This window comes from Panicum virgatum, chromosome 5N, assembly GCF_016808335.1.
Source record: "Panicum virgatum strain AP13 chromosome 5N, P.virgatum_v5, whole genome shotgun sequence".
Lineage (NCBI taxonomy): Eukaryota > Viridiplantae > Streptophyta > Magnoliopsida > Poales > Poaceae > Panicum > Panicum virgatum.
Window position 1 is genome coordinate 41,577,793 of NC_053149.1, and position 25,545 is coordinate 41,603,337.

Below are 25,545 nucleotides of genomic sequence, written 5' to 3' on the forward strand. Positions count from 1 at the left end.
GTGAAGAACGTCCAGACCTAGCTCCTGGACAAGCAAGGCCGCTTCGACACCCACGATTCCTCTTCATCCGACACGCCGCCGATGTCGGGCCACAAGCTGCGTTTCCCCAAGTACGACGGCAGCGACGATCCCATCACATGGCTGCACACGGGGGAGCAGTTCTTCCGCGCCTACGGTACACCGGAACATCTCAAGGTTCCGACGGCGTCCTTCTATCTCGACGGCGCCGCCGGTCAATGGTACTACCGTTTGGAGAAGAATCAGGGTGTTCCATCTTGGACGCACTTCGTCGACGGCATCAACCGGCGCTTCGGGCCGCCGCTCCGCAGCAACCCCCTGGGCGAACTCACCCAACTCCGCCGCACGTCTACCGTCCCGTCGACGACTATCAGGAGCAGTTCCTCGTGCTCCTGGCGCGCAGCGAGGACATCACGGAATCGCAGCAGATCTCCATCTTCACGGCGGGTCTGCAGCAGCGCCTCAGCACCGACGTGGAATTGCAGAAGCCGGCGACGTTGGAGGACGCCATGGCACTCGCCCACGCGTTCGAATGTTGCCAACACATGGCCACGGAGCTACCCGCCACGGGAGCACGCGCGCCGTCCCGTGCGTCTCAGCGTTCCCTGGCCTCCTCTTCTCGGTCGACGTCGACCCCAAGCCCGGCGGCCGCAACACCCAAGGCGCCAATGCCGACGGACGACCGCTTCAAGCGCTTGTCACCAGAGGAGATGGCCCAGAGACGTCTCGAGGGGCTGTGCTTCAACTGCCCCGAGAAATTCTCCAAGGAACATGCTAAAGTTTGCTCCGGCAAAGGCATCTACTACCTGGAACTCGGTGACGATGACGCATCCGACGACGGCACGGCAGAGGACGACATCACCATCTCGGTGAATGCGGTCACCGGCATCCGCACGAGCTCCACACTTCAGCTCCGCGCGACGGTCGGTGGCGCCATCATGATCGCGCTGATCGACTCCGGCTCGACCCACTCCTTCATCTCCGACACGACAGCGCACCGCATCGGCCTCAAACCGGTTCCACGGCCAGGTCTCTCAGTGGCAGTCGCCAACGGCGACAGAGTGCCCACATCCGGGGTCTGTCAAGGAGCGCACATGACCATCTCTGGCAAACCTTTCTCCGTCGACCTCTACACCATTCCATTGGTGGGCTACGATCTGATCCTCGGGTGCGAATGGCTGCGCACCGTGGGACCGGTGGTCTGGGACCTCGACAAGCTGTCCATGACCTTCTGGCGCCATGATCACAAGGTGCAGTGGACCGGGATCACCGCCGTGCCATCACCGCAGTTGACGGCGACTCAGGGCATCAACCCTCTGCAGGCCCTGCTCGCCGAGTTCGATGACCTATTCACGACTCCGGTGGGACTGCCACCACCACGGTCCCTGGACCATCGGATTCATCTTCTACCAAACACGCCGCCGGTCGCAGTGCGTCCATACCGGTACGCACAACTCAAGGACGAAATTGAGGCCCAGGGCCAGGCAATGTTGGAACAAGGCATCATAAGGGCGAGCACGTCGGCGTTCTCGTCGTCGGTCCTGCTGGTCCACAAGAGCGACGGCTCTTGGCGCTTCTGCGTCGACTACAGGGCTCTCAACTGCAAGACCGTCAGGGACAAGTTCCCCATCCCGATCGTGGAAGAGCTCCTAGATGAACTGAAGGACAATGTCTTCTTCACCAAGCTCGACCTCCGCAGCGGATATCATCAAGTCCGTATGAATCCTGACGATGTGGCCAAGATAGCGTTCCACACACACCACGGCCACTTCGAGTTTTTGGTGATGCCGTTCGGCCTCACCAACGCTCCTTCCACGTTCCAAGCTCTCATGAACGAGGTCCTTCGGCCGTTCCTGCATCGGTGCGTACTAGTCTTTTTCGATGACATTCTTATTTTCAGCCGCACCGAGACGGAACATCTGCAGCACGTGCGCGCGGTCCTCAGCACTCTGCGCCACCATGGGCTGGTGCTGAAGCGTTCCAAGTGTTCCTTTGGGGAACGCCGAATTCACTATCTCGGCCACGTCATCGAGAACAACGTCGTGTCCATGGACATCGACAAGATCAAGGCGGTGCAGGATTGGCCCCTGCCGCGCTCCCTCAAGGCACTACGTGGCTTCTTGGGCCTCACGGGGTACTATCGACGCTTCATCCACAACTACGGCGTCATCGCCGCTCCACTAACGGCCCTCCTTAAGCGGGACGCATTCCGGTGGGGCGACACAGCCACGGCGGCGTTCCACGACCTCAAGCGTGCACTGACTTCGGCTCCAATGCTTCAGCTCCCCGACTTCGCCAAGATGTTCATCGTCGACTGCGACGCGTCCGGATCGGGCTTTGGCACAGTACTGCACCAGAGTCAGGGCCCGATCGCCTTCTTCAGTCGGACAGTCGCCCCACAACACGCCAAACTCGCAGCCTACGAACGCGAGCTTATTGGTCTCGTGCAAGCCATGCGACACTGGCGGCCATCTCTGTGGACGATGGAGTTCATTGTGCGCACGGATCATTGCAGTCTCAAACATCTCCTGGACCAGCGCCTCTTCACCATTCCTCAACACACCTGGGTAAGCAAACTATTTGGATATAGTTTTCAGGTGGAGTACAAGCCCGGAAAGCAGAACGCGGCCGCCGACGCCCTCTCGAGGCGTGACGAACATGAACCAAGCGCGCGGGTTCTTGCTTTAGTCGCTCTCCCGGCCGGAATTCCCCTGTTCGATGCGTTCCGGCGGGAGGCGGCGTCGCTTCCCGAGCTCGTCGAGAAGCGCCAGGAGATCCGCGACGGCGCCGCTGATGCAGGATGGATCGAGGCCGACAGGTTCGTGCTGCATCAAGGCCGCATCTATGTTCCGGCGCTGTCGTCGCTCTGGCCCCGGCTGCTCGACCACGCTCACGGAACCGGCCACGAGGGCATCCAGAAGACGCTCGCCCGGCTGCGCTCTTCGTTCTACTGTCCACAAGCGACCAAGCTCGTCCGCGACTACATTCGCGGCCGTCTGGTGTGTCAGCGGAACAAGACGGAGCACCTCCACCCGGCCGGCCTTCTTCAGCCCCTCGACGTACCATCGTCCATGTGGAGCGACATCCCATGGACTTTGTCGAGGGCTTCCCCAAGATCGGCGGCAAGTCAGTCATGCTCACGGTGATAGACCGTTTCTCCAAGATGGCTCACTTCGTGCCATTAGGTCATCCGTACACGGCTCTTTCGGTCGCTCAAGCCTTCTTCGACAATATTGTGCGGCTCCACGGATTTCCTTGTTCCAAAGTGAGTGACAGGGATCCGGTCTTCACCAACACTCTGTGGACGGAGCTCTTCTCCCTCGCCGGCGTGAAGCTCCGCCTCAGCTCGGCGTTCTGGCCGCAGACCGATGGCCAGTCGAAGGTGGCCAACCGGGTCCTTGGCGTGTACCTGCAGTGCCTGGCGGGTGACTGTCCACGCAGCTGGCTCCACTGGTTGCCGTGGGCGGAATACTGCTTCAACACGTCGTACCAGACGGCGCTCAGGGCGACGCCGTTCGAGGTCGTCTATGGACGGCCACCGCCATCCTTGGTGCAACACGACCCTGGGTTGGCGCGCGTCGTCGCGGTGGACAAGCAACTTCAACACCGCGACGTGTTCCTGGTGGAAATCAGGGATCGTCTTCTTCAGGCCCAGGATTACATGAAGACGTCCCATGACAAGCTCCACAGAGACCTAGCCAAAAAGCATCGTCCCATACTGATCATAAAGATCGTAATGGGATCTAAATAACCTCCCTTCCGGAACAACTATCTCCCCGCCCACCGTCCCCATAAGTTCCTCCATAAACAAGGGCATACCACTATCGCCCGAAGATGTTTCCTCTTCACGAGACCTCATCTTGGCACTTTCAGCCCTCACCACCGAAACCTTCGTACTCGAAGGTCTCCGCCCCCGCCCACGACCTCGACCGCCTCCGCCGACCCCCTCGCCCGAGGTTCCAACCTCCTCCCTTTTAGCCTTGCCCTTGGACTTCTTTGGCGCCACTTCGGAGCCAACGTTGCACAGAGGCGTCATCCTCGAAACCGCACCCACCGGCACCGGACGAAGGTCGTACTCTACGCCCATCTCCGTCAGGCACCGGTTCAACCGAAGGTTCCGCTTGCAAACCTCAATCAGGGAAAAATATTCCTTCCTGTTCCAAGGTCCCAAGATTTCCGAGGCCTCCCGCTCCAACTCGGCGACGATCACCTCATCACTCAAACCTTCAGGCCTCCGAAGCCCAAAAATCGGCGAGGTCAAGTCATACTCCATCCCGGCGAACCGTTTCCGATCGAACCCTCGGGGAGCCCAGCCAGCAGACAAAGGCCAAACCCCAGCGGCCAAAAATTCTTCCACCACATCTCTGCCCCGGCAAACTTGACAGGCCGTCACAAAAGCTTCCAAGCACGGTTTAAAGCCTGGCGCACGCTTGTTGTATGCAGGCTGAAAAGTGTGATCAAACTGCTCGATTTCCGAAGCTAACAGATATTTCTCCTCATCCGAACCCTCGGGATCCGGAAATCCGATCTTGGCATAAAACCAGTACTCCAGCCAATTCTCCTCTCATTTGTTTTTCTGGGCGGCGGCAAGAACAACCTTCGACAAGCCTGTCTTCCTGTTGGACTTGCGAGGAACGAAGGTGCAACACCCATTCTGCACCTCACTCTCTTTCTCATCATCATCCACAAAAACCTTCCGAGGCTGACAATGCAACTGAAAGAGCCTGCAAAAGGCATCAACGGATACTCCACCTCCGAACATCCTTGCAACCCATAAAAATTTGGACAATGCTACTATCCCATTCGGGGTGAAATGGTGAAGCTTCACGTTGAATGGCTCCAATAGCCTCGGAACTACTGGATCCATCGAAATGCACAACCCAGTGGTAAAAAAAATCCTTAAACACCACCACCTCTCCAGTCTGAGGCACCGGGAAAACCTCTGGGCTAGGAGGGCGACACACACCCTCGGGAAAATATCCTTTCGAAACATAGAAATCGATCGTACTCTGAGAGACGATAGATGGCTCGAAGAGCAAGGTCTTGCGCTTCTCAAGAGCCATCAGGTCAGAAAACACTCGCTGAAACCCCCGACAGACTGCCGCTGGCCTATTCTTGTTGGGCTGGCGGACGCGAAGCCTCGGACCCTCCGGGACGATCAATAGGATCAGAGTCTGCGCGGAGAACCCCAATCTTAATGAATGCCATATCTACAAAAAGCAAAGAAAAGGCAAATTAGAAGAAAGGGTTAAACCTAACCTTCGATCAACCTTGCTGTTTGCCTAGTGCGAGCCATGAAACGCCAAACTACATACACCGAGAAAAACGAGCAACTTGATCTCGAACGAAGCGGAACCTTCGGAAGAAGCGCTTTATAGCAAAAAGCGTCGAAGGTAAGCAAAGCTCAAGAGGGCATAGTTTCTACCCCCCCCCCCCCGGCTTATATAGGCGGGGGAAAGTAACAGTACCAACGGTAAAATCGAGGAGTCGGCCACCCAAGCTGCGCAATCGGAGCCTGACACGTACACAACCAAAACCGACCTTTGCAGCCAACGGTTCGGGAGACGTTTTTCCTCGGGAGCTTCCCGAAGGTTACGCGCAATCTTCTTCAATAACGCGGGTTCGGACCGTCGGATTCGGACCTCGCCCTCGAGGGGCTACTGTTGGGGATTGGGCCTTCGGGAAATCTCCCAAAGGTTAATCCCGGCCTCCAAAACATCTCCTAACCTGTCTGCAGAGCCCCGATGGCTAGGTGATAAATGCGCCCGAAGGATGATTGGCGCCTTCCAGAACCTGCGAAGCGTCGAGGAGATCACCTTCGGCACTCAGGAGCACAAGCTCAAAGACCAGAGCCTGCGAAGCAGCGAGGTGGTCACCTTCGGGGGACCGAAGGCGACAACTCATCACTCAAGAGCACAAGCTTGAAGACCAAAGCTTGCGAAGGATCTCAACACTCGAAGGTTGTTAAATGCAGAGTGCAACCCGGACGAAGGTCTTTAGAACCTTCGTCGGGAGGAGACGTGCGTGTGAGAACGTAAATGAGCTGTACATGAGTTGGAAGGGGGCAATTTGGGAATATCTGACCGAGGCCCAGGGGTATAAATAGCCCCCTCTCTCCACAGTGTAGGGGGGTGAATTTTCTGGTGATTTACTAGAGAATTTAGTACCTACTTTTATTGTCATTTTCATACTGTTCATGCTCCCTGTTTGGGCATCTAAGAAGTAAAGATCCCAACAACTTAAATGTAGGAGTGGTTTGTTAGGATACAGGCTATTTAGCCTGGTTGTTGGCGTGTGTTTGGGCAAGCAGAAGGATGACCTTGTGAAGCTCAGAGCCTCCTGCGTGAGGGCAAGTCAAGGGAGATCCAATCTGTTAACATTCTATCATCATTCAGTTAATAATAGAGCAGACCACATCATATGCCATTTGCACAGCTCCGCAACTGACTATTTATATCTTCAAGGTTGTTATAACCATATAACTCTAATATGACAATAAAGTATATGGAAATAGAAGATGTTAGGGCACCCGCAATGGGAGGTAAGAAGGGGGTAAGAAGGAATAAAGAATACCTTGCTACCGGTAAGAAGCATTGTGGGAATCAGTAGTAACAACTACCGGGTAGTAGTCTTACTACTGGGTAAGAGTGAATAAAAAAGTGAGGTGCATGTGTCAGATTTGCTGGTAGAAGGAATCACGGGAGGTTGGACGTTGGAGATGGAACTTTTTTATCTCAGTGGGACCCACCTTGTTTACCACTCCAAAACGTAAGCATTGTGAAGTTTCACTAAACTATTTACTCCTTGGTTGGGTCCCAGTGTTACTAACCACTTCAACAATATACATTGCTCATGCCCTTACCAATAAAATTTTTGTAAGAAGCTCTTTTATCATTCTCTTCTCGCAAAGCATCTGTAAGTTTCAAATTAATTTTCTCCAGAACTAATTCTTTGTTCCCAATGTCCTCCTTCACTTGCTGCAGAATTAAGTAACAAGGTAAATTCATGAGGTTCTCGCTCAGATAATAAGGATTGGTTGCAATGCAGTAAAATTGTACTAAAGGAACAAAAAAGAACAAACCATCATTTCAGCCTCTAGCTCAGAGGTATCCACAGCAGTATCATGCTTATTGGCAATAGAAATTTTCTTGGTGTCATCCAACTGAACCTTTTTACGCTCCAGATGCTGCTCCTCATCTTCTCTTTTTCTCTATGGAATACGAGAAATTGCTATTGGAAAACTTAAAAGCAAAATGCAGAGCAATCATAATTTTTACCTTTAACGTTCTTAATTTTGAATTGATGTTGTCTCGATCAATAACTAATTTTCCTTTGCGATCCCACCTCTCAGAGTTTATTTTCTTAATTTCAGCAGTTTCATTCTCTATTTCAATTATTTTTTCTCCTAGAGAAGTGCACAAACGACCAGCCCTCCACTTTCTGTTTGGAGGAAGAATGGTCTCAACAGAGGCTCTATAAAACCTGCGATCAATTGAAACAGATCCATAAAAAGCTCATCAGACCTTTTCTGAAAGACACTTTGAAATATTAAAAAAATCAGTGAAGATGATGCAGGAATTGAAAACATCTCCTTATAGCCCATTATTAAGAGTTGAAAATAATTACCAGATACATATCAGGAAAAAAATTATTACTTTTCAGATGTTCAACTTTTGTCAAAGCCTACACTTCTCCAAATTCAAATTGCACCCCTTCTCATATTGCTGATAGGAGAATCGTCCATTTACCATCTGTGCCCGCTACATAAACCCTGAATTTCTTAGTTGATGCAAACTACCACCTTTGAAGGTTGCAAATCTGTACCCTTGACTTTCAGTGTTCGCAATACACCATGTTCACAGCCAAATTTAATGCAACTTATAACAAACAATTCTTAACCAGTGAACATCTGAAAAACCCCCCAAATTATCTCAAAAAAAATTGCTCACTACCTCATCAGTATAGTGATAAATTTGTAAGGGGTTAAGAAATCATGTCATAACATTCTAGATTCAAATTTCTAACCATAACCGGAAGGAAAAAAGTTGTTAAGGCAGTTGCAGTTGACTTTTCTGAAAACCTCAGCAGGCAGAAAACCGCCAAGTGAACATTCAAATTGAAAAATTACACAAAATCGGACAGGAGTAATCTGAAATTACATAACCAGGTAATGCATGCTGAAGTTCTGTCTTTGCATAAGTTTTTTATGTGTTTGTGAGGGGAGGGGGTAGCCATTCTAGTACCGAAAGCTTACCATTGCAAAGACAGTACTTCTAAAGTTGGGTCATTTCTATTATATAAACAGGCGTGTATGTTAAATATAGCTAGGCGTGAGTGTGTTTTATGTGTTGTACGTCTTCTTTCTTCTATTAATGCAATGATACACAGCTCTCCTATATGTTAAGAAGAAAATGTAGATTTCTAAATAGATAATACATAAATGCCTAGAGTTAAAAAGAGTATGACCAAAACCTGTTCCACACAAGCAGCATTGCAATATCAATGAGACTTACATTTTGCTACCATCAGAAGTATATACTTCCTTTAGATTTCGTATCCTCTTATCAAATGCAACAGACTTTCCCGCTTCATAATCTTGAACTAGGACCTGCCTCTCTGTGTGGCCCTGAAATAGCGATACTTTTAGCAAAGTGTTGGTCAAACTATTTTAAAAACTGACGCATCTGAACAAGAAAAAGACAAAGAATATTACACGGTTATTGAAAACTACAAATAAACAATTTTGTGAAGTTTACATGATGCACTACCTGATCCACCAATACATTTAGTATAGTAGGATTTTCCGAATGGATAACCGAAAGTATTGTCGGGTGTGTTGTTGAAGGAAGCAAATGATTTGGAATGACAAGTCTATTCAAAGAAGGAATAAAAATTCATATGAGATGAACCCAAAGATGAACAAAACAGTGCAAAATTATCAGCTTACCGTGGTTTAGAAAAGTCATATATAATAATTTGAAGGTTGTGATATTTTACTTCTTTCGCACACTCTCGTAAAACGAGTGAATCCTTATGACATGAGACAATGAAAGCATCTAGTAGCCTCCCTAATGCGCAATCAACTGCAAGGGACCAGCAGTTGCTAGCCAGTTGCTGCATCAAAATAAGCAACATAAAAAAGTGAAGCCCATAATGAGCAGTTTTCGTAATCAACAGAGACAACAATCAGTATAGTTATGTCATACCACATGATATCCTATTGGACCAATAGGAGGGCATTTAAATCTACTATGGTGCCTCTCTATAGATCTATAGAGGCTCTGAACTCTATCCCCTCCAAATGCTGTTAGCTGCGAAGAAGCATCCCAAGCATTTGAATCAAAAAACTACCAAATAGTTGCTACTGAAGAAGTCAGAAAACACAGCACTATCACAGTAGAAATATTAATGCTTCCTGAAGCACCGAATATTACCTTATCATGTTGGCGTCGTCTGAGATCCTCAATTTGAGATTTCAGTTGATTGATCCTACGCCCATCTTCATCTATCTGCAAAGTAACATTTAACATAATATACAGTAGGGAGGCCGCAACATAATCATAGCAGCACAGGCAAACTTTGTATGGTGCAGATAACTGTGACTAGTGGATCTAAGGAAAAAGTGAAGGTGCATGGTCAAACAAAACAAACCAACAAATCTAATCTAATCTAGGTTTGAAACGATATGAGCATACAGGTTTGAAGGAAAAAGGCAGAATCACATCACTGTCTCGACTAGTTTTGTCACTTTGCAACACATGTGATGTGGCATAGATACTACCAATGTTTGGTGTGGCTACTATGATTGCTCAGATGGTGTTCAAGAGGGCAGTTCATTGTGCAGAAAGCTGGTTATCTTGTACTCCCTCTGTCCAAAATTACAATTTGTTTTGGCTTTCTTAGATACATATTTTTTGCTATGTATCTAGACATAGTGACATAGTGTACATCGAGGCACATAGCAAAATTTGAAAAGGAGGTAGTACCACATTTGAGAAGCATAACAAAACTGCAATGAATAAGACACTCTGGATACTATGACCCAGTTTGGAGAGGCTAGAGTTACAAGTACCTCTTTTCCAATGTCACTGATGCTTTTAATAATGTCCTGTAGTTCTTCGGATAATTTCTTTTCTTCCTCACTTAACCTGAATGACACACATGGTAGCATCAAACATCCAATAAGTAAAACCTAAAGCAGAAGTAATATAAGGATGAAAAAAAAACTACCTTGTAGCACTTAAATTAGCAGAATTGATCTCCTGCTGTAATTCCCATATGCTATCCTCAACTTGAAATACTTCAGCCTTCAATTTCATACAGAAATGCTTTAGATGACATAGAAAATTTGGAAGTTCCAAAGCCAAATGAATATACAAATTAAGTGAAAAGGAATATAGCACAGCATTGCTGACCAATATCAAAATACCCAATAAGGGGTATATGCCAGCATAGGGCATACGGTTGTGGTTCAGGCCTTCTGACCAGGCAAGTTGTTTAATTCCATACCCAACTACAACCAATCATGCGGACTACTAGCAAATTGTATTAGATACTTACTTTTTAAATAGAAAATTGCATTTAGAAAAAATAGGTTCACCTGGGTTTGCTGCATGTGCTTTAGCTGAAATTCATGAACTTGCGCTTCAAGTTGTCTGACACGGGTATTCATTTTATTCAACACTTGCATACCACGTGCATGCTCTTTCTCTAGATCCATTTTCAGTTTCACAGCCTGCAAAGTAAAGAGACATGAATAATTAAGAAGACAACTAACAAGTAATAGTGCAACAATATTCATCTACCTGATTGGAAAAGACAGATGTAAGTTGCATCAGTACTTCAAATTTTAGGAAATTTGTCACACAAAACAGCAAGAGCCTGTTTGGGAGGGCTTATTCAGCTTCGCCTTCAACTATTTTGCACGAAACAAGGCATTGTAGTGTGAAGCTGTTTTGTAAGCTCAGGCTAAAATGAACTATAAGCCAGGTGAAGCCAGTTTTTTTGGCCTAACCAGCTTTGGCTTCACTGCTGAAGCCATTTTGGGAGAAGCCTTCCCAAACAGCCCCTAAAGTTTAACATAATTTGCAATGTATAATTCTAAATTTACATCTGTGTAACTTGTTTTCTCAATTAAATCGCTTAACTGATACATTTATTAAAGATATGCATGCTCATATAAGCATATTCAGATCACTTGATTAAGGTGGCAAGTGAGCAATCGTAAGAAGTGGTAAATGTGAGCTAATATATGGTCAATGCATGTTTACCACTGGTTGAACCGTTACTGTCAGCTTGCCATCAGAAAAAAGACCCTGCATATTTGCCACTTGAACAACCTTTGACCCATCAAACTTGCCAGGGGGCAGATAGACCATTACACCTCACTAACATGGTTATACTTGACACAAATGCCCCACTGTCACCCTCAAACTGTTTTCACTGGTGACCAACAACCCCTGCCGGCCTCATGTTCGACCAGCTGGCAAGCAAAGCGTGACCCCCCTCACAGTGCTGATGCCCTGTCTGCTCTATCCCGCAGTGACATGTGCCGGTCTCCCCATTTGCCAGCATCTTTCAAGATTCAACACCAAGCCCAGAGCTCCTTCCACACCGGGCAGGCATGGGGATTGGGGAGCTTGTCACCAGCAGAGCTTTGGACCAGCTATGCTGAGCAGCGGCGTCTGGAGATGAGCCCCAGCAGAGGGCATTAGTTGCTGTGGAGGAGCATGACACTGGCTTTGGAGCAGCACAATGGTGGGACAGGCAGGAGCAAGGTATGCATCGAGGACGAAGAGGTAGAGGCAGAGGACTGGAGGAAAGACACTGGCCATGGCAATTTGAATGAATAGTTAAGCAATGCTTGCATGATTTGCATATCAGAAGCAGATAGTGCCCCATGTCTTTTTGACCATGCTCAGCTTGTTGTGTGACAGCATCAGGCACAATGGTGGATCTACCGGTGGGGCGGCCGGGGCTAGAGCTCTCCCTACCACCGGAGAACCTCTGGAGCCCCCCCCCCCCCCCCCTACCACAGTGGTAACTTTTTCTGCCATGGGAGAGAAGTTAGGAGGGTCTGGAGGTTGAACAAGATGAAGTCCGTCCGGCGTTTGGGATGCTCGGCTAGCCACTTGGGCCAGATTTCTTCCCAAATGTAAAGCCCAGAACCAGCCTTTTGTCCCCTCTCGGTCTCTCTTATCTCTCTCGATCTCTAGCTCTCTCTCCGTCTCGTCTCCTCCGTGGATCTGAGGTCGGCAGCTACGCCTGCTCCTGCTCGCCCGGCGAATCGCCTCAAGCCTTGGCTGCTCGGTGGCCACTCGGCCCTAGCCAGGCAAGCAGGTTTCCGCTGTCCAGTGGCCGGTGGGGGGCGGCGGGCGGCCGGACAGGGTCACGGCCCTTGCGCCAGCGCCGCAGCCTGCAAGAGCCTGCGCAGGGGGTAGGCAGGCACAGCGCCCGAGCATGGGCGCAGTGGCCGAGCACGGAGCACGGCCAAGCGGGCAGCCGAGCGGCCGTAGCAGGCACTGCAGCATAGCACACCAGCACGTGCAGCACAAAGGAGATGGCCAGATAGGAGAACAGGAAAAATTCCTAGGTACTGAAAAATTTCTAGCTCAAATGCTCAATTTGGCTTTTTTGCATGCGCATGGTATGAATGTCATATTTTTTATACTTCCAGTGGCAACAGCTTCAGTTGAGCGGATCTTTCCAGCTATGTATATTATAAAGACAGATCTGCGTAATAAAATGGGAGATGAATGGCTTAATGACTTGATGATATGCTACACCGAGAAGGAACTATTTAGAAACATTAGTAATGAAAAAATAATTAAGAGATTTGAAGAGATGAAAGAGCGTCATATGTTAGTGCCTAAAAAGAATATGGTGGTATGCTTCATTCTACCCTTGTTTGATAATTTAAATTCTTTCAAGTAAAATTTAGGCTTGTCTCTAATTTGTTTTATTGTTTCATTGTGTGTAGATTACTTCTCATGAAGATTGATTTGCATCGTGTAGGAAGGTATGGTTGCGTATAATGTGGTCGATATATTGCTTGAGCCCCTTGGGCTGATTATATAGGAGTACATGACTTGGAGGGCAAGTAGCCTCTCCTAGAGATAAGGAAGGTTATCTCGGGATTACAATCAATCCTAAACTAACCATATCCGAAGTTGCCTAATATACTCTAACATCCCCCCGCAGTCGTAGCGGTAGCAACACAAACGGACAAACTGGAGAACAATGTAGATATCCCCCCGCAGTCGGAACGCCGGTGCGAATGCTTCGACTGGAGTAGCTCATGCAGATGATAACCCCTTAGTGCCAAAGTAGCCGAGGTCGAGGTGGACGTGGTCGAAGCAGTGGAGGAGGGCGCGGGTCCGAAGCATCGTCGAGGCGCCTAAGTACACAAGACCAGCAGCTTCTGGCCGAGGACATCAGCAGGACAGTGAGCGGCGGATAGCGATGGTAGACCAGGCAGCAGAAAAGCGCACGGGGGTCTTCCTTCAACAACATCGGCGGCGGTGTCCGTGCGAGAACGGCAGTAGGCGCAGACTCGGATCGAGTGCCAGCTTGACGAGGACCAGTAGCGGATGGCGCCACCACCTGAAAAGGCGGCGACACCAGCAATGATGGCTTGACCACGAGCGTCGATGCTGCAACCTGTGAGGGCGCGCAATAGCAACCTCGTTCTCGGGAGCGTCGACGACGATGCGGCGACGAACGGCAGGGCGACACAAACCGATCTTAGATCGGAAAAGAAAAACAGCAGCAGCAGGACCATGGGTACTAGGCAGGTGCGCCACCAGAGCCCGGCGACGATGACAAAGGCATCGGGCCGAGCCGCCACCCTGGCGGGTCCATCCGCGGCCGCAGGCAGAACGGCTGGACCGGCGGGCGAAGGGCGGCGCACGACCTTCAGGCGCCCCCAATCTTGCGACGGCGGCGGCGGCGGCGCCCCCACAGTTCTCCGCAGCCACGGACTCGCGCAGGTGCAGCCAAGTCGCGCTCAGAACAGGGGTGGCGACGGCGCAAGGCGCGGCGAGGTCGCGCTCAGGGCAGGGGTGGCGACGGTGTTGGAGGAGAGGATGGGGGGGCACGTGGCCGACGGGGTGCTCGGCGGGGGAGGCGAAGACGACGGCGCTGGCGACGAATCCTGGCGGCGAGGTAGGTCCCCTTGCTGTGCTTGACGACGACAGGCACGACGGATCAGAAGGATCCGCCGGGCATCCTACGAGGGCGCTACCCCCGGCGGAGATCGATCTCCCCGGGGGCGGCGCGGCGGCGGCGGCAGTGGAAGCCTAGTTAGGTCACAGGATCGTGACCTTCTGACACCATGTAGAAAGGTATGGCTGCGGAGGACAGCACCAGGTGGTAACCGAGCTGGGACAGGGGCGGCTGGTGGCGAAGAAGGCCTCCCATGTCATCTACTTCCTTGGGTACGTATGTATGTAAGCACCGATTTAAATTGCATAATTTGCTTGTTCCCGTGATGTAAAACTTCAATGTTGGTCTTACATGGAATACCATGAACTTGGACTCTCTTACACTTCAGCCCCCCCCCCTGTATTTTTTCTGGATCCGCCACTGATCAGGCAGTACCAGTGGGAGTATGTTGCAACAGTAATGCTAATAGAGGGGTATGGCCTATCTAGTAGTTGGTAGTGACATACTGTACTTGTGATATACACAAGGAGTAGGAGCAGCTCCAGCTCAGTTCAACAGCATCAATGTTCTTGCTGTTTCCCCTGTTCCCCATTCTACCTTGTGCCTATGTGTGAGTTGTTACAAATAGAGGACTTGATGTATTGAGTTAGGCCCAAAGGGCAATATATAGAGTACAAGAGAGCACCCAAACCCTAGAATAGGAAAAGACTAGACTACCCTTGACTTCTTGACTCTTATACCTTAACACCCCCTCTCAAATGTAACGTGAATGCAATGATGTTGCATTTGGATAGTTGATACTAAGCACTAGGCTCAACAAAAAGAAAAAGATACATCCAAAGTCCGAAATCAAAGATGTCGTCGAAGCGTGCAACTCTTGAACATGTCGATGTAGAAAAGAATCTCCTCCACAAGAGGGTATCGCCTTCACAACCGTACTTCAACGAATAGCCCGAGTCTTCACAAACCAGTACATCAACTCCTCAAACACGAGCCTTGCTTTGGAGACTTTGAACATGACAATAACAGTGAGATGTGTCAAACCAGCCAAAGAGAAGATAAAGAGATCACTGCTGCAAGACGGCAAGCAGCAGAACATGTGATGACGACGACGAATAAACAGCCATTGATTAACGTGGAAGCTAGGCCAACATAGAATGGGAATCAGAAGAGAATCGGTCGATTGAAAAGGCACTCGGGGTAATTTGGTCCTTTCCTCTTCCATTTGTTTGTCAAAATACATTTTCTGAATACTTTTTACGCCCAATTGACAATATTACCTAAAGAAAGTCGCAACCAGTGGCAAACAGAAAGAACTAGAGGGGCTTCCAGAGGCAATTTTGTGATTACAGATTGATTGATGGCAAAATCTAATTCAGATATTCAATTAGTTGCAAATATACATTTTGCCCATCAATTATATTGATTTTAGGCGAAAGGGTGCCTAGCCGGATTGGTTAGATGGTCTCAGTAGCACTCCTCAGGTCCTGGATTCGACTCTTGGTGGGAGCGAATTTCAAGCTGAGGTTAAAAAAAAATCCCCTCGCCTGCCTACACGCCAAAGCACATGGAAATAGGTCCCGACTTACCCCGGCCTGCTCTCACACGGGTTACGGTATGGGTTACGGCGCCCCTAGGGTTCGGGGGTTTTCTCGGCCTGCGTGAGAGGTCTTCTTACATTAATGCCCGAGGGGCGGCTTGCCCCTCGCAGGTCGAGTTTTTTATTATATTGATTTTAGTAGTAAAAGGTGGCCAATATACATGGCCTAAAGGTAAAGTTCAGATCATAATTAACACCAAAATGAGAACTTGAGAAGTATAAAAATAGTAGTAAACTGCAACATGTGAAGTATAGGTACTGCAGTGGGTCCAATTTCATATTCATGAAGCCATGCACAGTACACTTCTATTATTCAAATTGAAAAACATGACACAGCGCAAATAATGAGTTAATATTGCCATCCCAGCATGGTTATTATTTACAAGCCATCGCATATTTAGATAATTATTATAAAACATCAGAAACAATGTATACAACAGCACTGGGGGCTACTTGAGCCAATAACATACCTCATGAATGTCGTGTTGCATTTTTTCCTTCATCCTCCTTACTTCTTGAGTCTTCTCCAGAAAAGATCTTACATTCTCTTTCTTCACAATAAATTCTTTCCTCAGTTCCTCTATAATGGCCTAGAAGATATAACAAATGAATTCAGTTAGCAACCTATTTTAACATTTCAGACCTGGTACACCTAAATTATCAATTGAGCACACAAATTTTACAACAAGGGTACAATATTCCTGGGGAGTAGGGAAAAGATATCATAATCTACTGGAACGAAAGAAACTAGAAGCATAACGGCTCCATTTCAACAATTTAGTAATAGTAAATGAATAAATGATGACTTCAAACTGAAGACAGAAACTAACTACAGATATTTTAAATATACTCGGAATTACTTTGGGTAGCGTTTAGATTCATGGAAATGAGAGGTTGTGTTATTGGGATATCTCCAGATATGGTAGATTAGGATACTATAATCGTGGCTTGCCTTATCTCTAAGGGAGACTACTTGCCCCCTAAGCAATGTACTCCTATATATTCCGCCTACGAGGCCTCAATGCAATACAATCCATTACACCAATTCAATTATCCTACATGGTATCACAAGTTTAGGTCTAAGATCCCAGGCCACAAACCCTAACTTTTCTGCTGCCCCTCACGCCTCTGTTCTTCACGCGCCACCAGCCGTCCCTGACGGTGCGCCTCTAGCGTGCCTCCGTGACGGCATCCTGGGGGCCGCGCCCTCCACAGTCTGGTGGCCAATCGATCCGATCCACTGCCGTCGTCGTCAAGCAGCAACAGATCGTAAAGAACTGACCTGGGTGTCGCAGTCCGCGGGCTGGCCTTCTATTATCCTACAGGTGGGAATGGGACATAGATGGAAGACAATTCCAATGGTTAGAGGGTTTGGATAAGGAAATGATGAGCCCATATCCTAGTAGTCATATCCTGATGGGGGTACTGGTTTTGACTAGGATATGAGATTCTCATGCTGAAGGAAGCCTTTACAAGCAGGGGTATTTTAGTCAATTGTGCATCTCTTTTCCTCTTCCAGCCCTTATGCCATACATGCCAAACGTTAGAATGGGATTATGTTATTATTTCCCAAACCACAACCCATATCATTTCATATTGAAAGCAATATGGCTCAGAAAGATTGATTGATTAGGGTGTGAGGCATGAGTTACATATATAGGCAAGGATGGCCTAGGGTTTATAGAAACACCCAACAAATAGGAGATCCTTGCCTAATCAGACGCACACCTACCCTAATGCTATCAGGGCCGGCGCATGGTGTACAGGCCCATGCAGCCAGGTGTGACTAGAGCCCATGAGAACAATATCCCTTGCTAACACATATCCCTTTCCAAGTCTATTGAAACGTCACCTTGGTGTTAATACCCAGCAATATAACTAGCGCTAACTAGCTGACCTAATTTTCTACGTACAGTACAAATGAAACAAACAGCTTTGATCAAAGTTCACTCCGTTACTTGACTAGAAACTGAACAAGCCAGGAAGTTAACTAAAAAATGCATATCATGGACACGGTAAATCTACAAAAGTATGTTGGATTGCTCTAAGAAAAAATGACACAGGATCGTTCCCATAAAATAGCAACTCACTGTATTTCGATCAATTCGTTCTTGGCATGCAGGGATACGCTCTCTGAGTTTCTCAAGCTTCTCTGTTTGTTCCCCAATCTTTTTGTCAACATCATAAACCCATGCCCAGGCCAATTTTTTCTTCAGGTTCTCAATCTCATGTGCTATTTCTTCAATATGTTCCATATTCTTTATTTTGTCCTGAATATCATCAAGTTCCTTCAGCACTGGCATAATCGATCTTTCCAGCTCTTCAACTATGGAGTCCGCAACATTTAGGTTCTTTCTTATTGAACCAAGCAAGTCATTCACTTGTTGAAGAAGAGTAGCCTTGAAAAAGAACTGAAGCAAAACAGAATGTATGACGGTTAAAACCTAAAATGAGGCCAGGTAATCAGTTATATTGGAGGAGAGTATAAAAAATGAACAGGTATGCACACTTTTGAAATCAATTTAACTGCAACGCAATGTAATAAGGCTCAAGTGCTCAAGGTTATCTAAAACGATACAGAATATTCAGAAATCTGGCCTGTCAACGAATTAACATCTTTCTCATGTAACAACAATCATTATGTAGTTCAGCAAGAATAAAAATTTACGACGTAGAGGGCACTGAGAGGTACGTGAATTTGCATCAACATAATAGACCCTTGAGAAGCACATGAATTTGGGCACAGAAGTTCCATTGCATAGATAAAAATTTACAGAAAGAGAGACCGTTATATGTGATGGTATTGCTAGAAACCTAATAATTTGATTACCATAAACTTATCCTTGTCATTTCCTGAATGTAAAAATTCTCTGCTTTTGTCTTGACTCATAATTACACATGGGTTTTCAACATCAATCTGAAAAATCACACAGATACATCACAATGAAGAAAACATATATCCGGCTATCACATTACAAATACTCCAGCGGAAATGTATAAAGATAAAAAATATTAGATATGTATAGCATGAATGCATGAAGTAGAACTGTTTTCCCAGTTATCACATTACAACTACTCCAGCAGAAAGGTACAAAAATTAAAATAAAAGAAGATATCTATAGAATGAATGCACGAAGTACTGTTCTTACCAAAGCATTCATAAGATATGAAATGCTGTAAAGAAACTACAAATCATTTATATAGTAAAACACTTCACTTACCTACCCAGCAATCAGAAGCAAAAATGATACATTGTTGGGAACCTTGATTAGTACGAGGGTAACTTACATGCATACGAAAGCCATAAGGGTAAAGCAATACTTGAAGGGAACTAGGGTACTAGAAGAGGGAGATGAATAATAGATTGAGATGATAGAACAAGAGGGGTCGAGAACCCAAGCCACGTCCATTGCCATATCCTCTTAGTGCTTGTTTGGATACACTCATTCGGCCATTCCTCCTGTTGGATTGAACCTCGCTCCCCTCCAATCCACAATGAAAATGATTAAAAAGGGAACAACACAATTCCTTGACTACCGGTCAGGCTGGATTGGGTTACCAGCGGATTCAGCAACCTGAGAGGATCTGCATGTGCTGTGCAACAGATAGCCAAAGTTCCATATGCGATTGGTTGGGGGCAAGGAATTCCTGGTGAGGCACGTGTAACATACAGGATAGGCAACAGAGGAAGGCACAGAGAAGGAGACTACCAAGGTGTCACCGTAGGCGGGATGGCTGTAGGCATCAACGTTTGTACTGACTTGGGTGAGTTCTTGTGACTGTGAGTAGCACCTCCTCAGGTCCTGGGTTCGACTCCCCATGGGAGCGAATTTCAGGCTGGGGTTAAATAAATCCCCTCGCCGGTCCCGTGTGCCAAAGCACTGGTAAAGAAGCGGCCCAGGTCGGCCTGAGGCCCGTGTATGGCCCAGGTAGGTAGTCTCACGGGTAACGCCTCCCAGTGTCAGGACGGGACCGGGGTTCGGGGGTTTTCTCGGCCTGTGTGAGAAGGTCTTCTTCTTAAATGTAATGCCGCGGGGGCAGCTTGCCCCCCGCAGGTCAAGTTTTTTAGTAATGCCCCCTGACAGCAGAGCTGTGATATGGGCTACATAGCTAGCAGTGTCTTGAATGAATGTTTTTGGGCAAGAATCTCCTCACATCAGTTAGAAATCTGAGATCACTCTCTTCTCCGTGTTCACAAATCACAAACCAACATCCAAAGGTGGTCACAAAGGCAGACCAAGAGAAAGACAAGGAGTCTTGAAGTACCCTGCTTGCACATTCAAGTTAGATGGAAGAACAGATGGAAGACTGATCGATAAATTTCCCAGTGTGGCTCGGGCAGTACAAGGAGCCTTGTGGTGTTTTACAGTTGCACACCATTCTTGTTAATGAAATGACCCACAGCTCTCCTACATGTTTGAGAAAAGAAAATCCAAAGAGAATTTTCTTCTTGACTCTGTTGCTGCTACAATTCAATCATATGAAGCAAGGGTGATAGAAAATTTACTGATGTCATTGCTCGATTCAGTTTTTGCCCCTTTTTTTCAAGCTGTCTGTTTTCTCAGCATATTGGAAAGATTTGGGGGCTTGTATGGGAGAAGGGCACACCAAGAAGAGAAGTGTGAGGTATAATCTGCTCCTAAATTGCTGATTAAATTTGCTTACATACCATGTTTTTTCTCGAACACTGCTTACGTACCATGTTAGGATGTCTGTATGGTAGTGTGGCAATCATCAACTTAATAATCATACACTCATGTTTTGCCTACTTTGAACCAGTTACCAAGTCCATAAAAAGAATAATGATGAAACAGCTCAAACAAACAAGAGTGTTCTACGCATACCATTCAAGTCATCAAGCAACTTACATTAAAATGCTCAATTATTTCGACAAGATCATCTTTGCGATGCGCCACCTTCCTCCCTGTTCCAGTACATGCAGACATTAACAGTTGATGTAACACAAGAATTCATGGGAAAGTAATAAAATAATAAAATAAAAGAAGATATCCTATTAGTTCTATTTAGCAAATTTACCGCCATTATCAATCCATCTAATTCATCTTACTGCCATTCCAAATTTCAGCCAGTAATTTAGGTCCAAAGCCATTGTTGTCTCTGTGATGCTACAGTTTCTCATTTCTTGTTTGATAGGCTTTTATGTATTTATGATGAAAATGGAGGTAACACATATAAAAAAACAGGGCAACTAATGCTCTGAACATGATTATATGTTTATATGGTGGGATGCAACATTTATGCCCTCGGACAAACATACACAGATAGGAGCCATGTAAGGAGCACATGAGCTTTTTGCTTACTTGGAATTGGGACATATGCATGCTGAAAAGGAAAGAAATGGTGTGACAACTAAGAATGGAAAAGTTGCCGCAGCCTAATACTGCAAAAGACCCTTACAAGTGTGACTGAATGAAAGGCAACAATCTAGAAAGGATTAATAATCTAACAATATCAAACAAAACCTAGATATGAAAAATCTGGCCTACTGACATTGAAAACTACAATAAGATTACATTACAGCAAATAATACGGATATTAGAATGAAAACTGCAACCGACAATTGTCAACAAGTTTTCCCAAGAAATGTCATTTACAATAGGAGGACACAACCAGCAATTGCAGAGGACAAATATAGTATTACCATGTTGATCCTTTAAAACTGTAGAACTACTTGATTCAGTAATCCTGCGTTCCAGTATGATTACATTCCCAAATACTTCATGCTTGAATGCATCTTCCCCGTGGTTATTAATATCAACAAGAATGGATGCATAGCTGCAGTATGAAAGGTGAACAAATTAAAGCAGGTTACAACTGGTGACAAAAGGAGGCTCAAAACACTAAGTGAACATGGAAAAAGGAAGAATACGTATGGCAGATTCAGAAACCACTGTATCTATGGAAATCGTGGAGAAAAGTATTTTTCCCTTTTCAGACACAATATATTGTGAAAGCCTTGGGCTTGAGGTGCATGTTGGGGATACACTAGGTGTAGGCATTAAGCACAATGTTTGTGGTTCTCAATATTCGTAGCTCCACAACGACAGTCAACAGACGACAAAGTAATAGAAGGTCACGGAAATCTGTGGCCTAAATAAAATTGGTTTTAATTATTTTATCAGGGAACACCCAAAGATTCTGAACATTAAATTCGGGCTAAAAGAAGGGAGGAAAGGGAAAAGGTGCGGACGCAACCTGCAGCCGGTTTTGATGAAGTCCTTGAGCGATGCGGCGCGCTGGGTATTCTTGGCGCGGCAGCCGAAGGCGACGCATAGGGCCGTGAGGATGGCGCTTTTCCCGCCTGCGCCGCCGCCGCCGCGGAGGAGGAGAGAGAGCATCAATCGTCAGGGGGCCGGCGAGAAATCGGGAGAGAAGCGAAGAGGGAGCTAGGGAGGGAGGGGGAATTAGGGTTTGCGAGGCGTACTTCCGTTCTGGCCGGTGATGAAGTTGACGTGCTCCCCGAGCTCGATGTGGAGGCTGGAGTGGCACATGAAGTTCTCTAGCCGGATGCGCGAGATCGTCCCTGCCGCCATCGCCGGCGACCTCCCTCTCTCTCTCCCCTCGCCGGACGCCGGTGGAAGCTAAAAACCCGAAAAATAGGGGAGCGGGGATTTTGCGGGGGTTTTGTTCTGTGGGCGGTGGTTGCTTTTCGGTGGGAAGGAGCCCGCCAAAACCCCCCAAAAATAGGCGCGGGGAGCGCGCGGGGATCGGATTGGAAGAGTTTAGGCGGTTTTCAAAAATTTCAAATTCTCCGTCACATCAAATTTTTAAATACATATATAAAATATTAAATCGAGTTCAGTATATCTATAATGAGAAAATTTATACTATCTATATTTATACTATAATCTATTATGTCTGTATCTATATTTCTATCTATCTATACTATATATATTATATATTATATACTACATATATTATATATTATATATGGCCAGTGCTATTTAGTATTCTCGGTACTGAATAATATTCGGTACCCGAGCCGACCTGCGCGCCCCGCTCCATTGCCGCTCCCGTTCACCCGCGTTTTCATTCCCCTCCAATTTTTTTTCCTCGTTAACTTGCTTATCTGGTTTCTGTTTTTTTTTTCATCTGTCCTCCTATTCTTTTCCTCGAACTCGCTTGTCCGGTTTCTAGGTTTTTTTATTCGTCCCTCCTATTTTTTTCCTCGTTAACTCGCTTGTCCGGTTTGTATTTTTTTATCCGTGGCACATGGTAGCTGAGTAAGCATGCAGGTGGATCTTTTTCCAGGACGTGCGAGTGTGAGACTATCCGCAGCTGTAAGGCAACCGCTATCCGGTCCTCCAGTACCGTTTTAGCGAAAATAGAGCTGCAGCGGGTATTGAAAACGCATACGGCAAAACAGCGGGCAGCTCCCGAATCGCTATTCCGAGCGCACGTAGAGGCCGTCCGCTATGGGCCCGCGCCCGGGGAGGGAAGCGCCGCCGCGGCAAGGTTTTTTTATCCGACCGATTCCACCGAACCGCCGGCCACCGGTTCCGGCTAACCGGACCGGTTGGACCGCTTACCGGTTCCGGCTAACCGGACCGGTTGGACCGGTTACCGGTTCCGGCCGGCCAAATTCAAAACCAAATTCAAACGTTCCCGTTGTAACGGTTAGTACCGGTTAGCCGGCCGGTTTGTTGGTAAAACCGGACCGGTTTCACCGGTTACCGGCCTTTGAACAAAAAAACCGACAGTTTTAAATTGGTTCCGTGGTGTGAAATAAAAGGAAATTTTGGTATGAACTATGCAAATATTAATGTAAAATATCACACCAAAGTAACAATTTATAATTATGCAGAGATATACAATATTAATGCGCGTGCATACAAATAGCATAGTCATAATCGTGCCTACAAATACAGTAGTCACTGATACACATTAATAATAATTCAACGTAAGAATGGGAAGACCCCCATTCTGGACGCCATTTGGTATTCGGCGATGGACATCACATTCAAACATCGCACTCTAAGCAGTTCAGCCTTGTAGTCTTGCCAAGATTGCCCTGTCCACGCCGATGTTGTCTCTCATTCCTGAACTAACATAGTGTAAAAATGGGGGTCTTTCCATTCGTACACCCATCTCGTCTGTGGCTGCATGCTGATGTCAGGTATGGGATAGTGAAAAGAGTGCCTGGAATCGCTATAGGAGGAAGAAGAGTACTGTGGAGTATCGTTGTCCGTCGGTCCAACCGTTCTCCTCGGCGATTCCGGTGCTCCATGATCGGGGTCCTGAGTAGCATGTGTGAACTGAGTCTCTCCTGCAATTAATCATATATAATAATTAGTACTCATAATCAGAAACAGGTGTGCATATATAGGTGCAATGTATACCTGTGAAACGAATGGGAATACCACCACCACCACTACCACCACCACCACCACCACCAGCATCTACACCGTCACTACCGTCACCATCACCAGCGGAGCTGCTATCCCCAGTCTCTTGATACGGTGGACTACGCTCACCATCGCCATCATCTGTGGACGTGTCGCTGTTCACTTATTTTGCTGTTGCTTTTTCTTTTTGTTTTTGACGCTTCGAGTCACCCTTCGTATGCCCCCTCTGGAATTTCCTCTTCCCTAGGTGAGTGTCACCCACATGTCTACGTGCCCAATCGCTGATGCAAGCATCCCCCGTAGTGTCACGTAAATCTGAGAGGTTTATTTGATCCCTGACAATATGAGACGGGAGAGGGACGTCTCCGTCATCATCATCCTCGTCCAGAACTGGAGCGCGGTTAGATCGACCATATTCCATCCATTCCCGCACCGGATTATTCTCATCATAAAATGAAAGATGGGCCAGCTGGTCGATAAAATCACCTTCTTCACGTATCGGTGGGCCGGAGACCTCCTCTAGTCGCTGACGAAGGTTGTAGTTGACATAGACCAGCTTGTTAAGTTTCTTGTGCGACAATCGATTGCGAACTTTTATATGCATCAAGGCAAAAGTACTCCAGTTGCGCTCGCATCCACTGGACGAACAACATTGTGAAACAAACCGCATGGCAAGATACTGCAGCTTTGGAGTGCTTGATCCGAACATCATCCACCAGGACGCTGTATGTGCAACCAAGTATGTAAGCAATATATTCAAATATAGAGAAAACAACAATATCTTACAGAGTAACTCTTACATGGGGATGTCTTTGGATCCATCGCCATTCTCATTGCCATTTCACTGCCAAACTCGCCAACCTTCTGCCGAAACACCTCAAGCTCCTGCAATGCCTGCACGGCGCTCTGGACATCCGTCATGCGCTCAAATGTATCCTTGAGTCCATGGAACATTTCTTGAGTTGGTTCCATCGTGTATGAATACCTCGGATTTAGGACAGCAGCTGCAAAATATAAATCACTTCAAATAAGCATAAGTTTCATAGAGTTCCAAAATAGATGACTCGTATAGTTTTACCTGGACCCACATACGTGTCTATGAACATGTCACGCATCCTATCGTCCAAAACCTTAAGATACTCGTCCCGAGTGGAAACATTATTTCCAAAGAAAGATTGCAGCTCCTGTCTCGTATTCTGGTACGACATCACGACTTCGCACATGTTGGGCCGCTTGTCCTGATCAGCGAAGCAAAGGAACTTGTATATTGCTTGAACTGTGTCGATGACATATTTCAATCCGTCCCACCACTCCAAATTTGAAAACCTGGAATGAGTAAATCGACCATCTTCGATATCTGCCCATTTGCTTTCTAAAAACTCAGTAGATGCCATCCAC

General features: G+C 47.0%; 2 protein-coding genes across 6 annotated transcripts in view; both read right to left on the minus strand.

The window, feature by feature from the left end:
• LOC120672509 (structural maintenance of chromosomes protein 6B-like) overlaps positions 1 to 22,445 on the minus strand; it is a 30,658-nt gene extending 8,213 nt beyond the window's left edge. The window contains exons 1-18 of one of the 5 annotated variants that reach the window (XR_005674162.1): positions 22,227 to 22,445; positions 21,998 to 22,103; positions 21,444 to 21,577; positions 20,650 to 20,705; positions 18,612 to 18,698; positions 17,872 to 18,192; positions 16,252 to 16,371; positions 10,619 to 10,753; positions 10,249 to 10,325; positions 10,091 to 10,166; positions 9,453 to 9,527; positions 9,225 to 9,329; positions 8,966 to 9,132; positions 8,787 to 8,889; positions 8,532 to 8,644; positions 7,296 to 7,500; positions 7,100 to 7,228; positions 6,881 to 6,995 (exon numbers count right to left, since the gene is read on the minus strand). Coding sequence is in view for 4 of the 5 variants with exons in the window: in XM_039952934.1 (XP_039808868.1) it covers positions 6,881 to 6,995; positions 7,100 to 7,228; positions 7,296 to 7,500; positions 8,532 to 8,644; positions 8,787 to 8,889; positions 8,966 to 9,132; positions 9,225 to 9,329; positions 9,453 to 9,527; positions 10,091 to 10,166; positions 10,249 to 10,325; positions 10,619 to 10,753; positions 16,252 to 16,371; positions 17,872 to 18,192; positions 18,612 to 18,698; positions 20,650 to 20,705; positions 21,444 to 21,577; positions 21,998 to 22,103; positions 22,227 to 22,335 (2,233 nt within the window). In the remaining variant the exon portion in view is untranslated. The remainder of the gene's footprint in view (positions 1 to 6,880; positions 6,996 to 7,099; positions 7,229 to 7,295; positions 7,501 to 8,531; positions 8,645 to 8,786; positions 8,890 to 8,965; positions 9,133 to 9,224; positions 9,330 to 9,452; positions 9,528 to 10,090; positions 10,167 to 10,248; positions 10,326 to 10,618; positions 10,754 to 16,251; positions 16,372 to 17,871; positions 18,193 to 18,611; positions 18,699 to 20,649; positions 20,706 to 21,443; positions 21,578 to 21,997; positions 22,104 to 22,226) is intronic. The other 4 variants (XM_039952934.1, XM_039952935.1, XM_039952936.1 and 1 more) reach the window with 4 other exon arrangements.
• Positions 22,446 to 24,212: 1,767 nt separating this feature from the next.
• LOC120676755 lies at positions 24,213 to 25,087 on the minus strand. Its single transcript, XM_039958084.1, has 2 exons — positions 24,948 to 25,087; positions 24,213 to 24,870 (listed from the first exon to the last, which is right to left on the minus strand). Exons 1-2 carry the CDS (start codon positions 25,066 to 25,068, stop codon positions 24,311 to 24,313), a joined length of 681 nt encoding a protein of 226 aa, XP_039814018.1. The 5' UTR covers positions 25,069 to 25,087; the 3' UTR covers positions 24,213 to 24,310.
• Positions 25,088 to 25,545: the final 458 nt, after the last annotated feature.

Excerpts from the sequence above, each read along its gene's own strand:
- LOC120676755 (XM_039958084.1), bottom strand. The coding sequence starts at position 25,068 with ATGACGGATGTCCAGAGCGCCGTGCAGGCATTGCAGGAGCTTGAGGTG. Across the intron at positions 24,871-24,947 it reads GGATCCAAAGACATCCCCAT|CGTCCTGGTGGATGATGTTC; the intron begins GTAAGAGTTACT and ends TTGCACATACAG.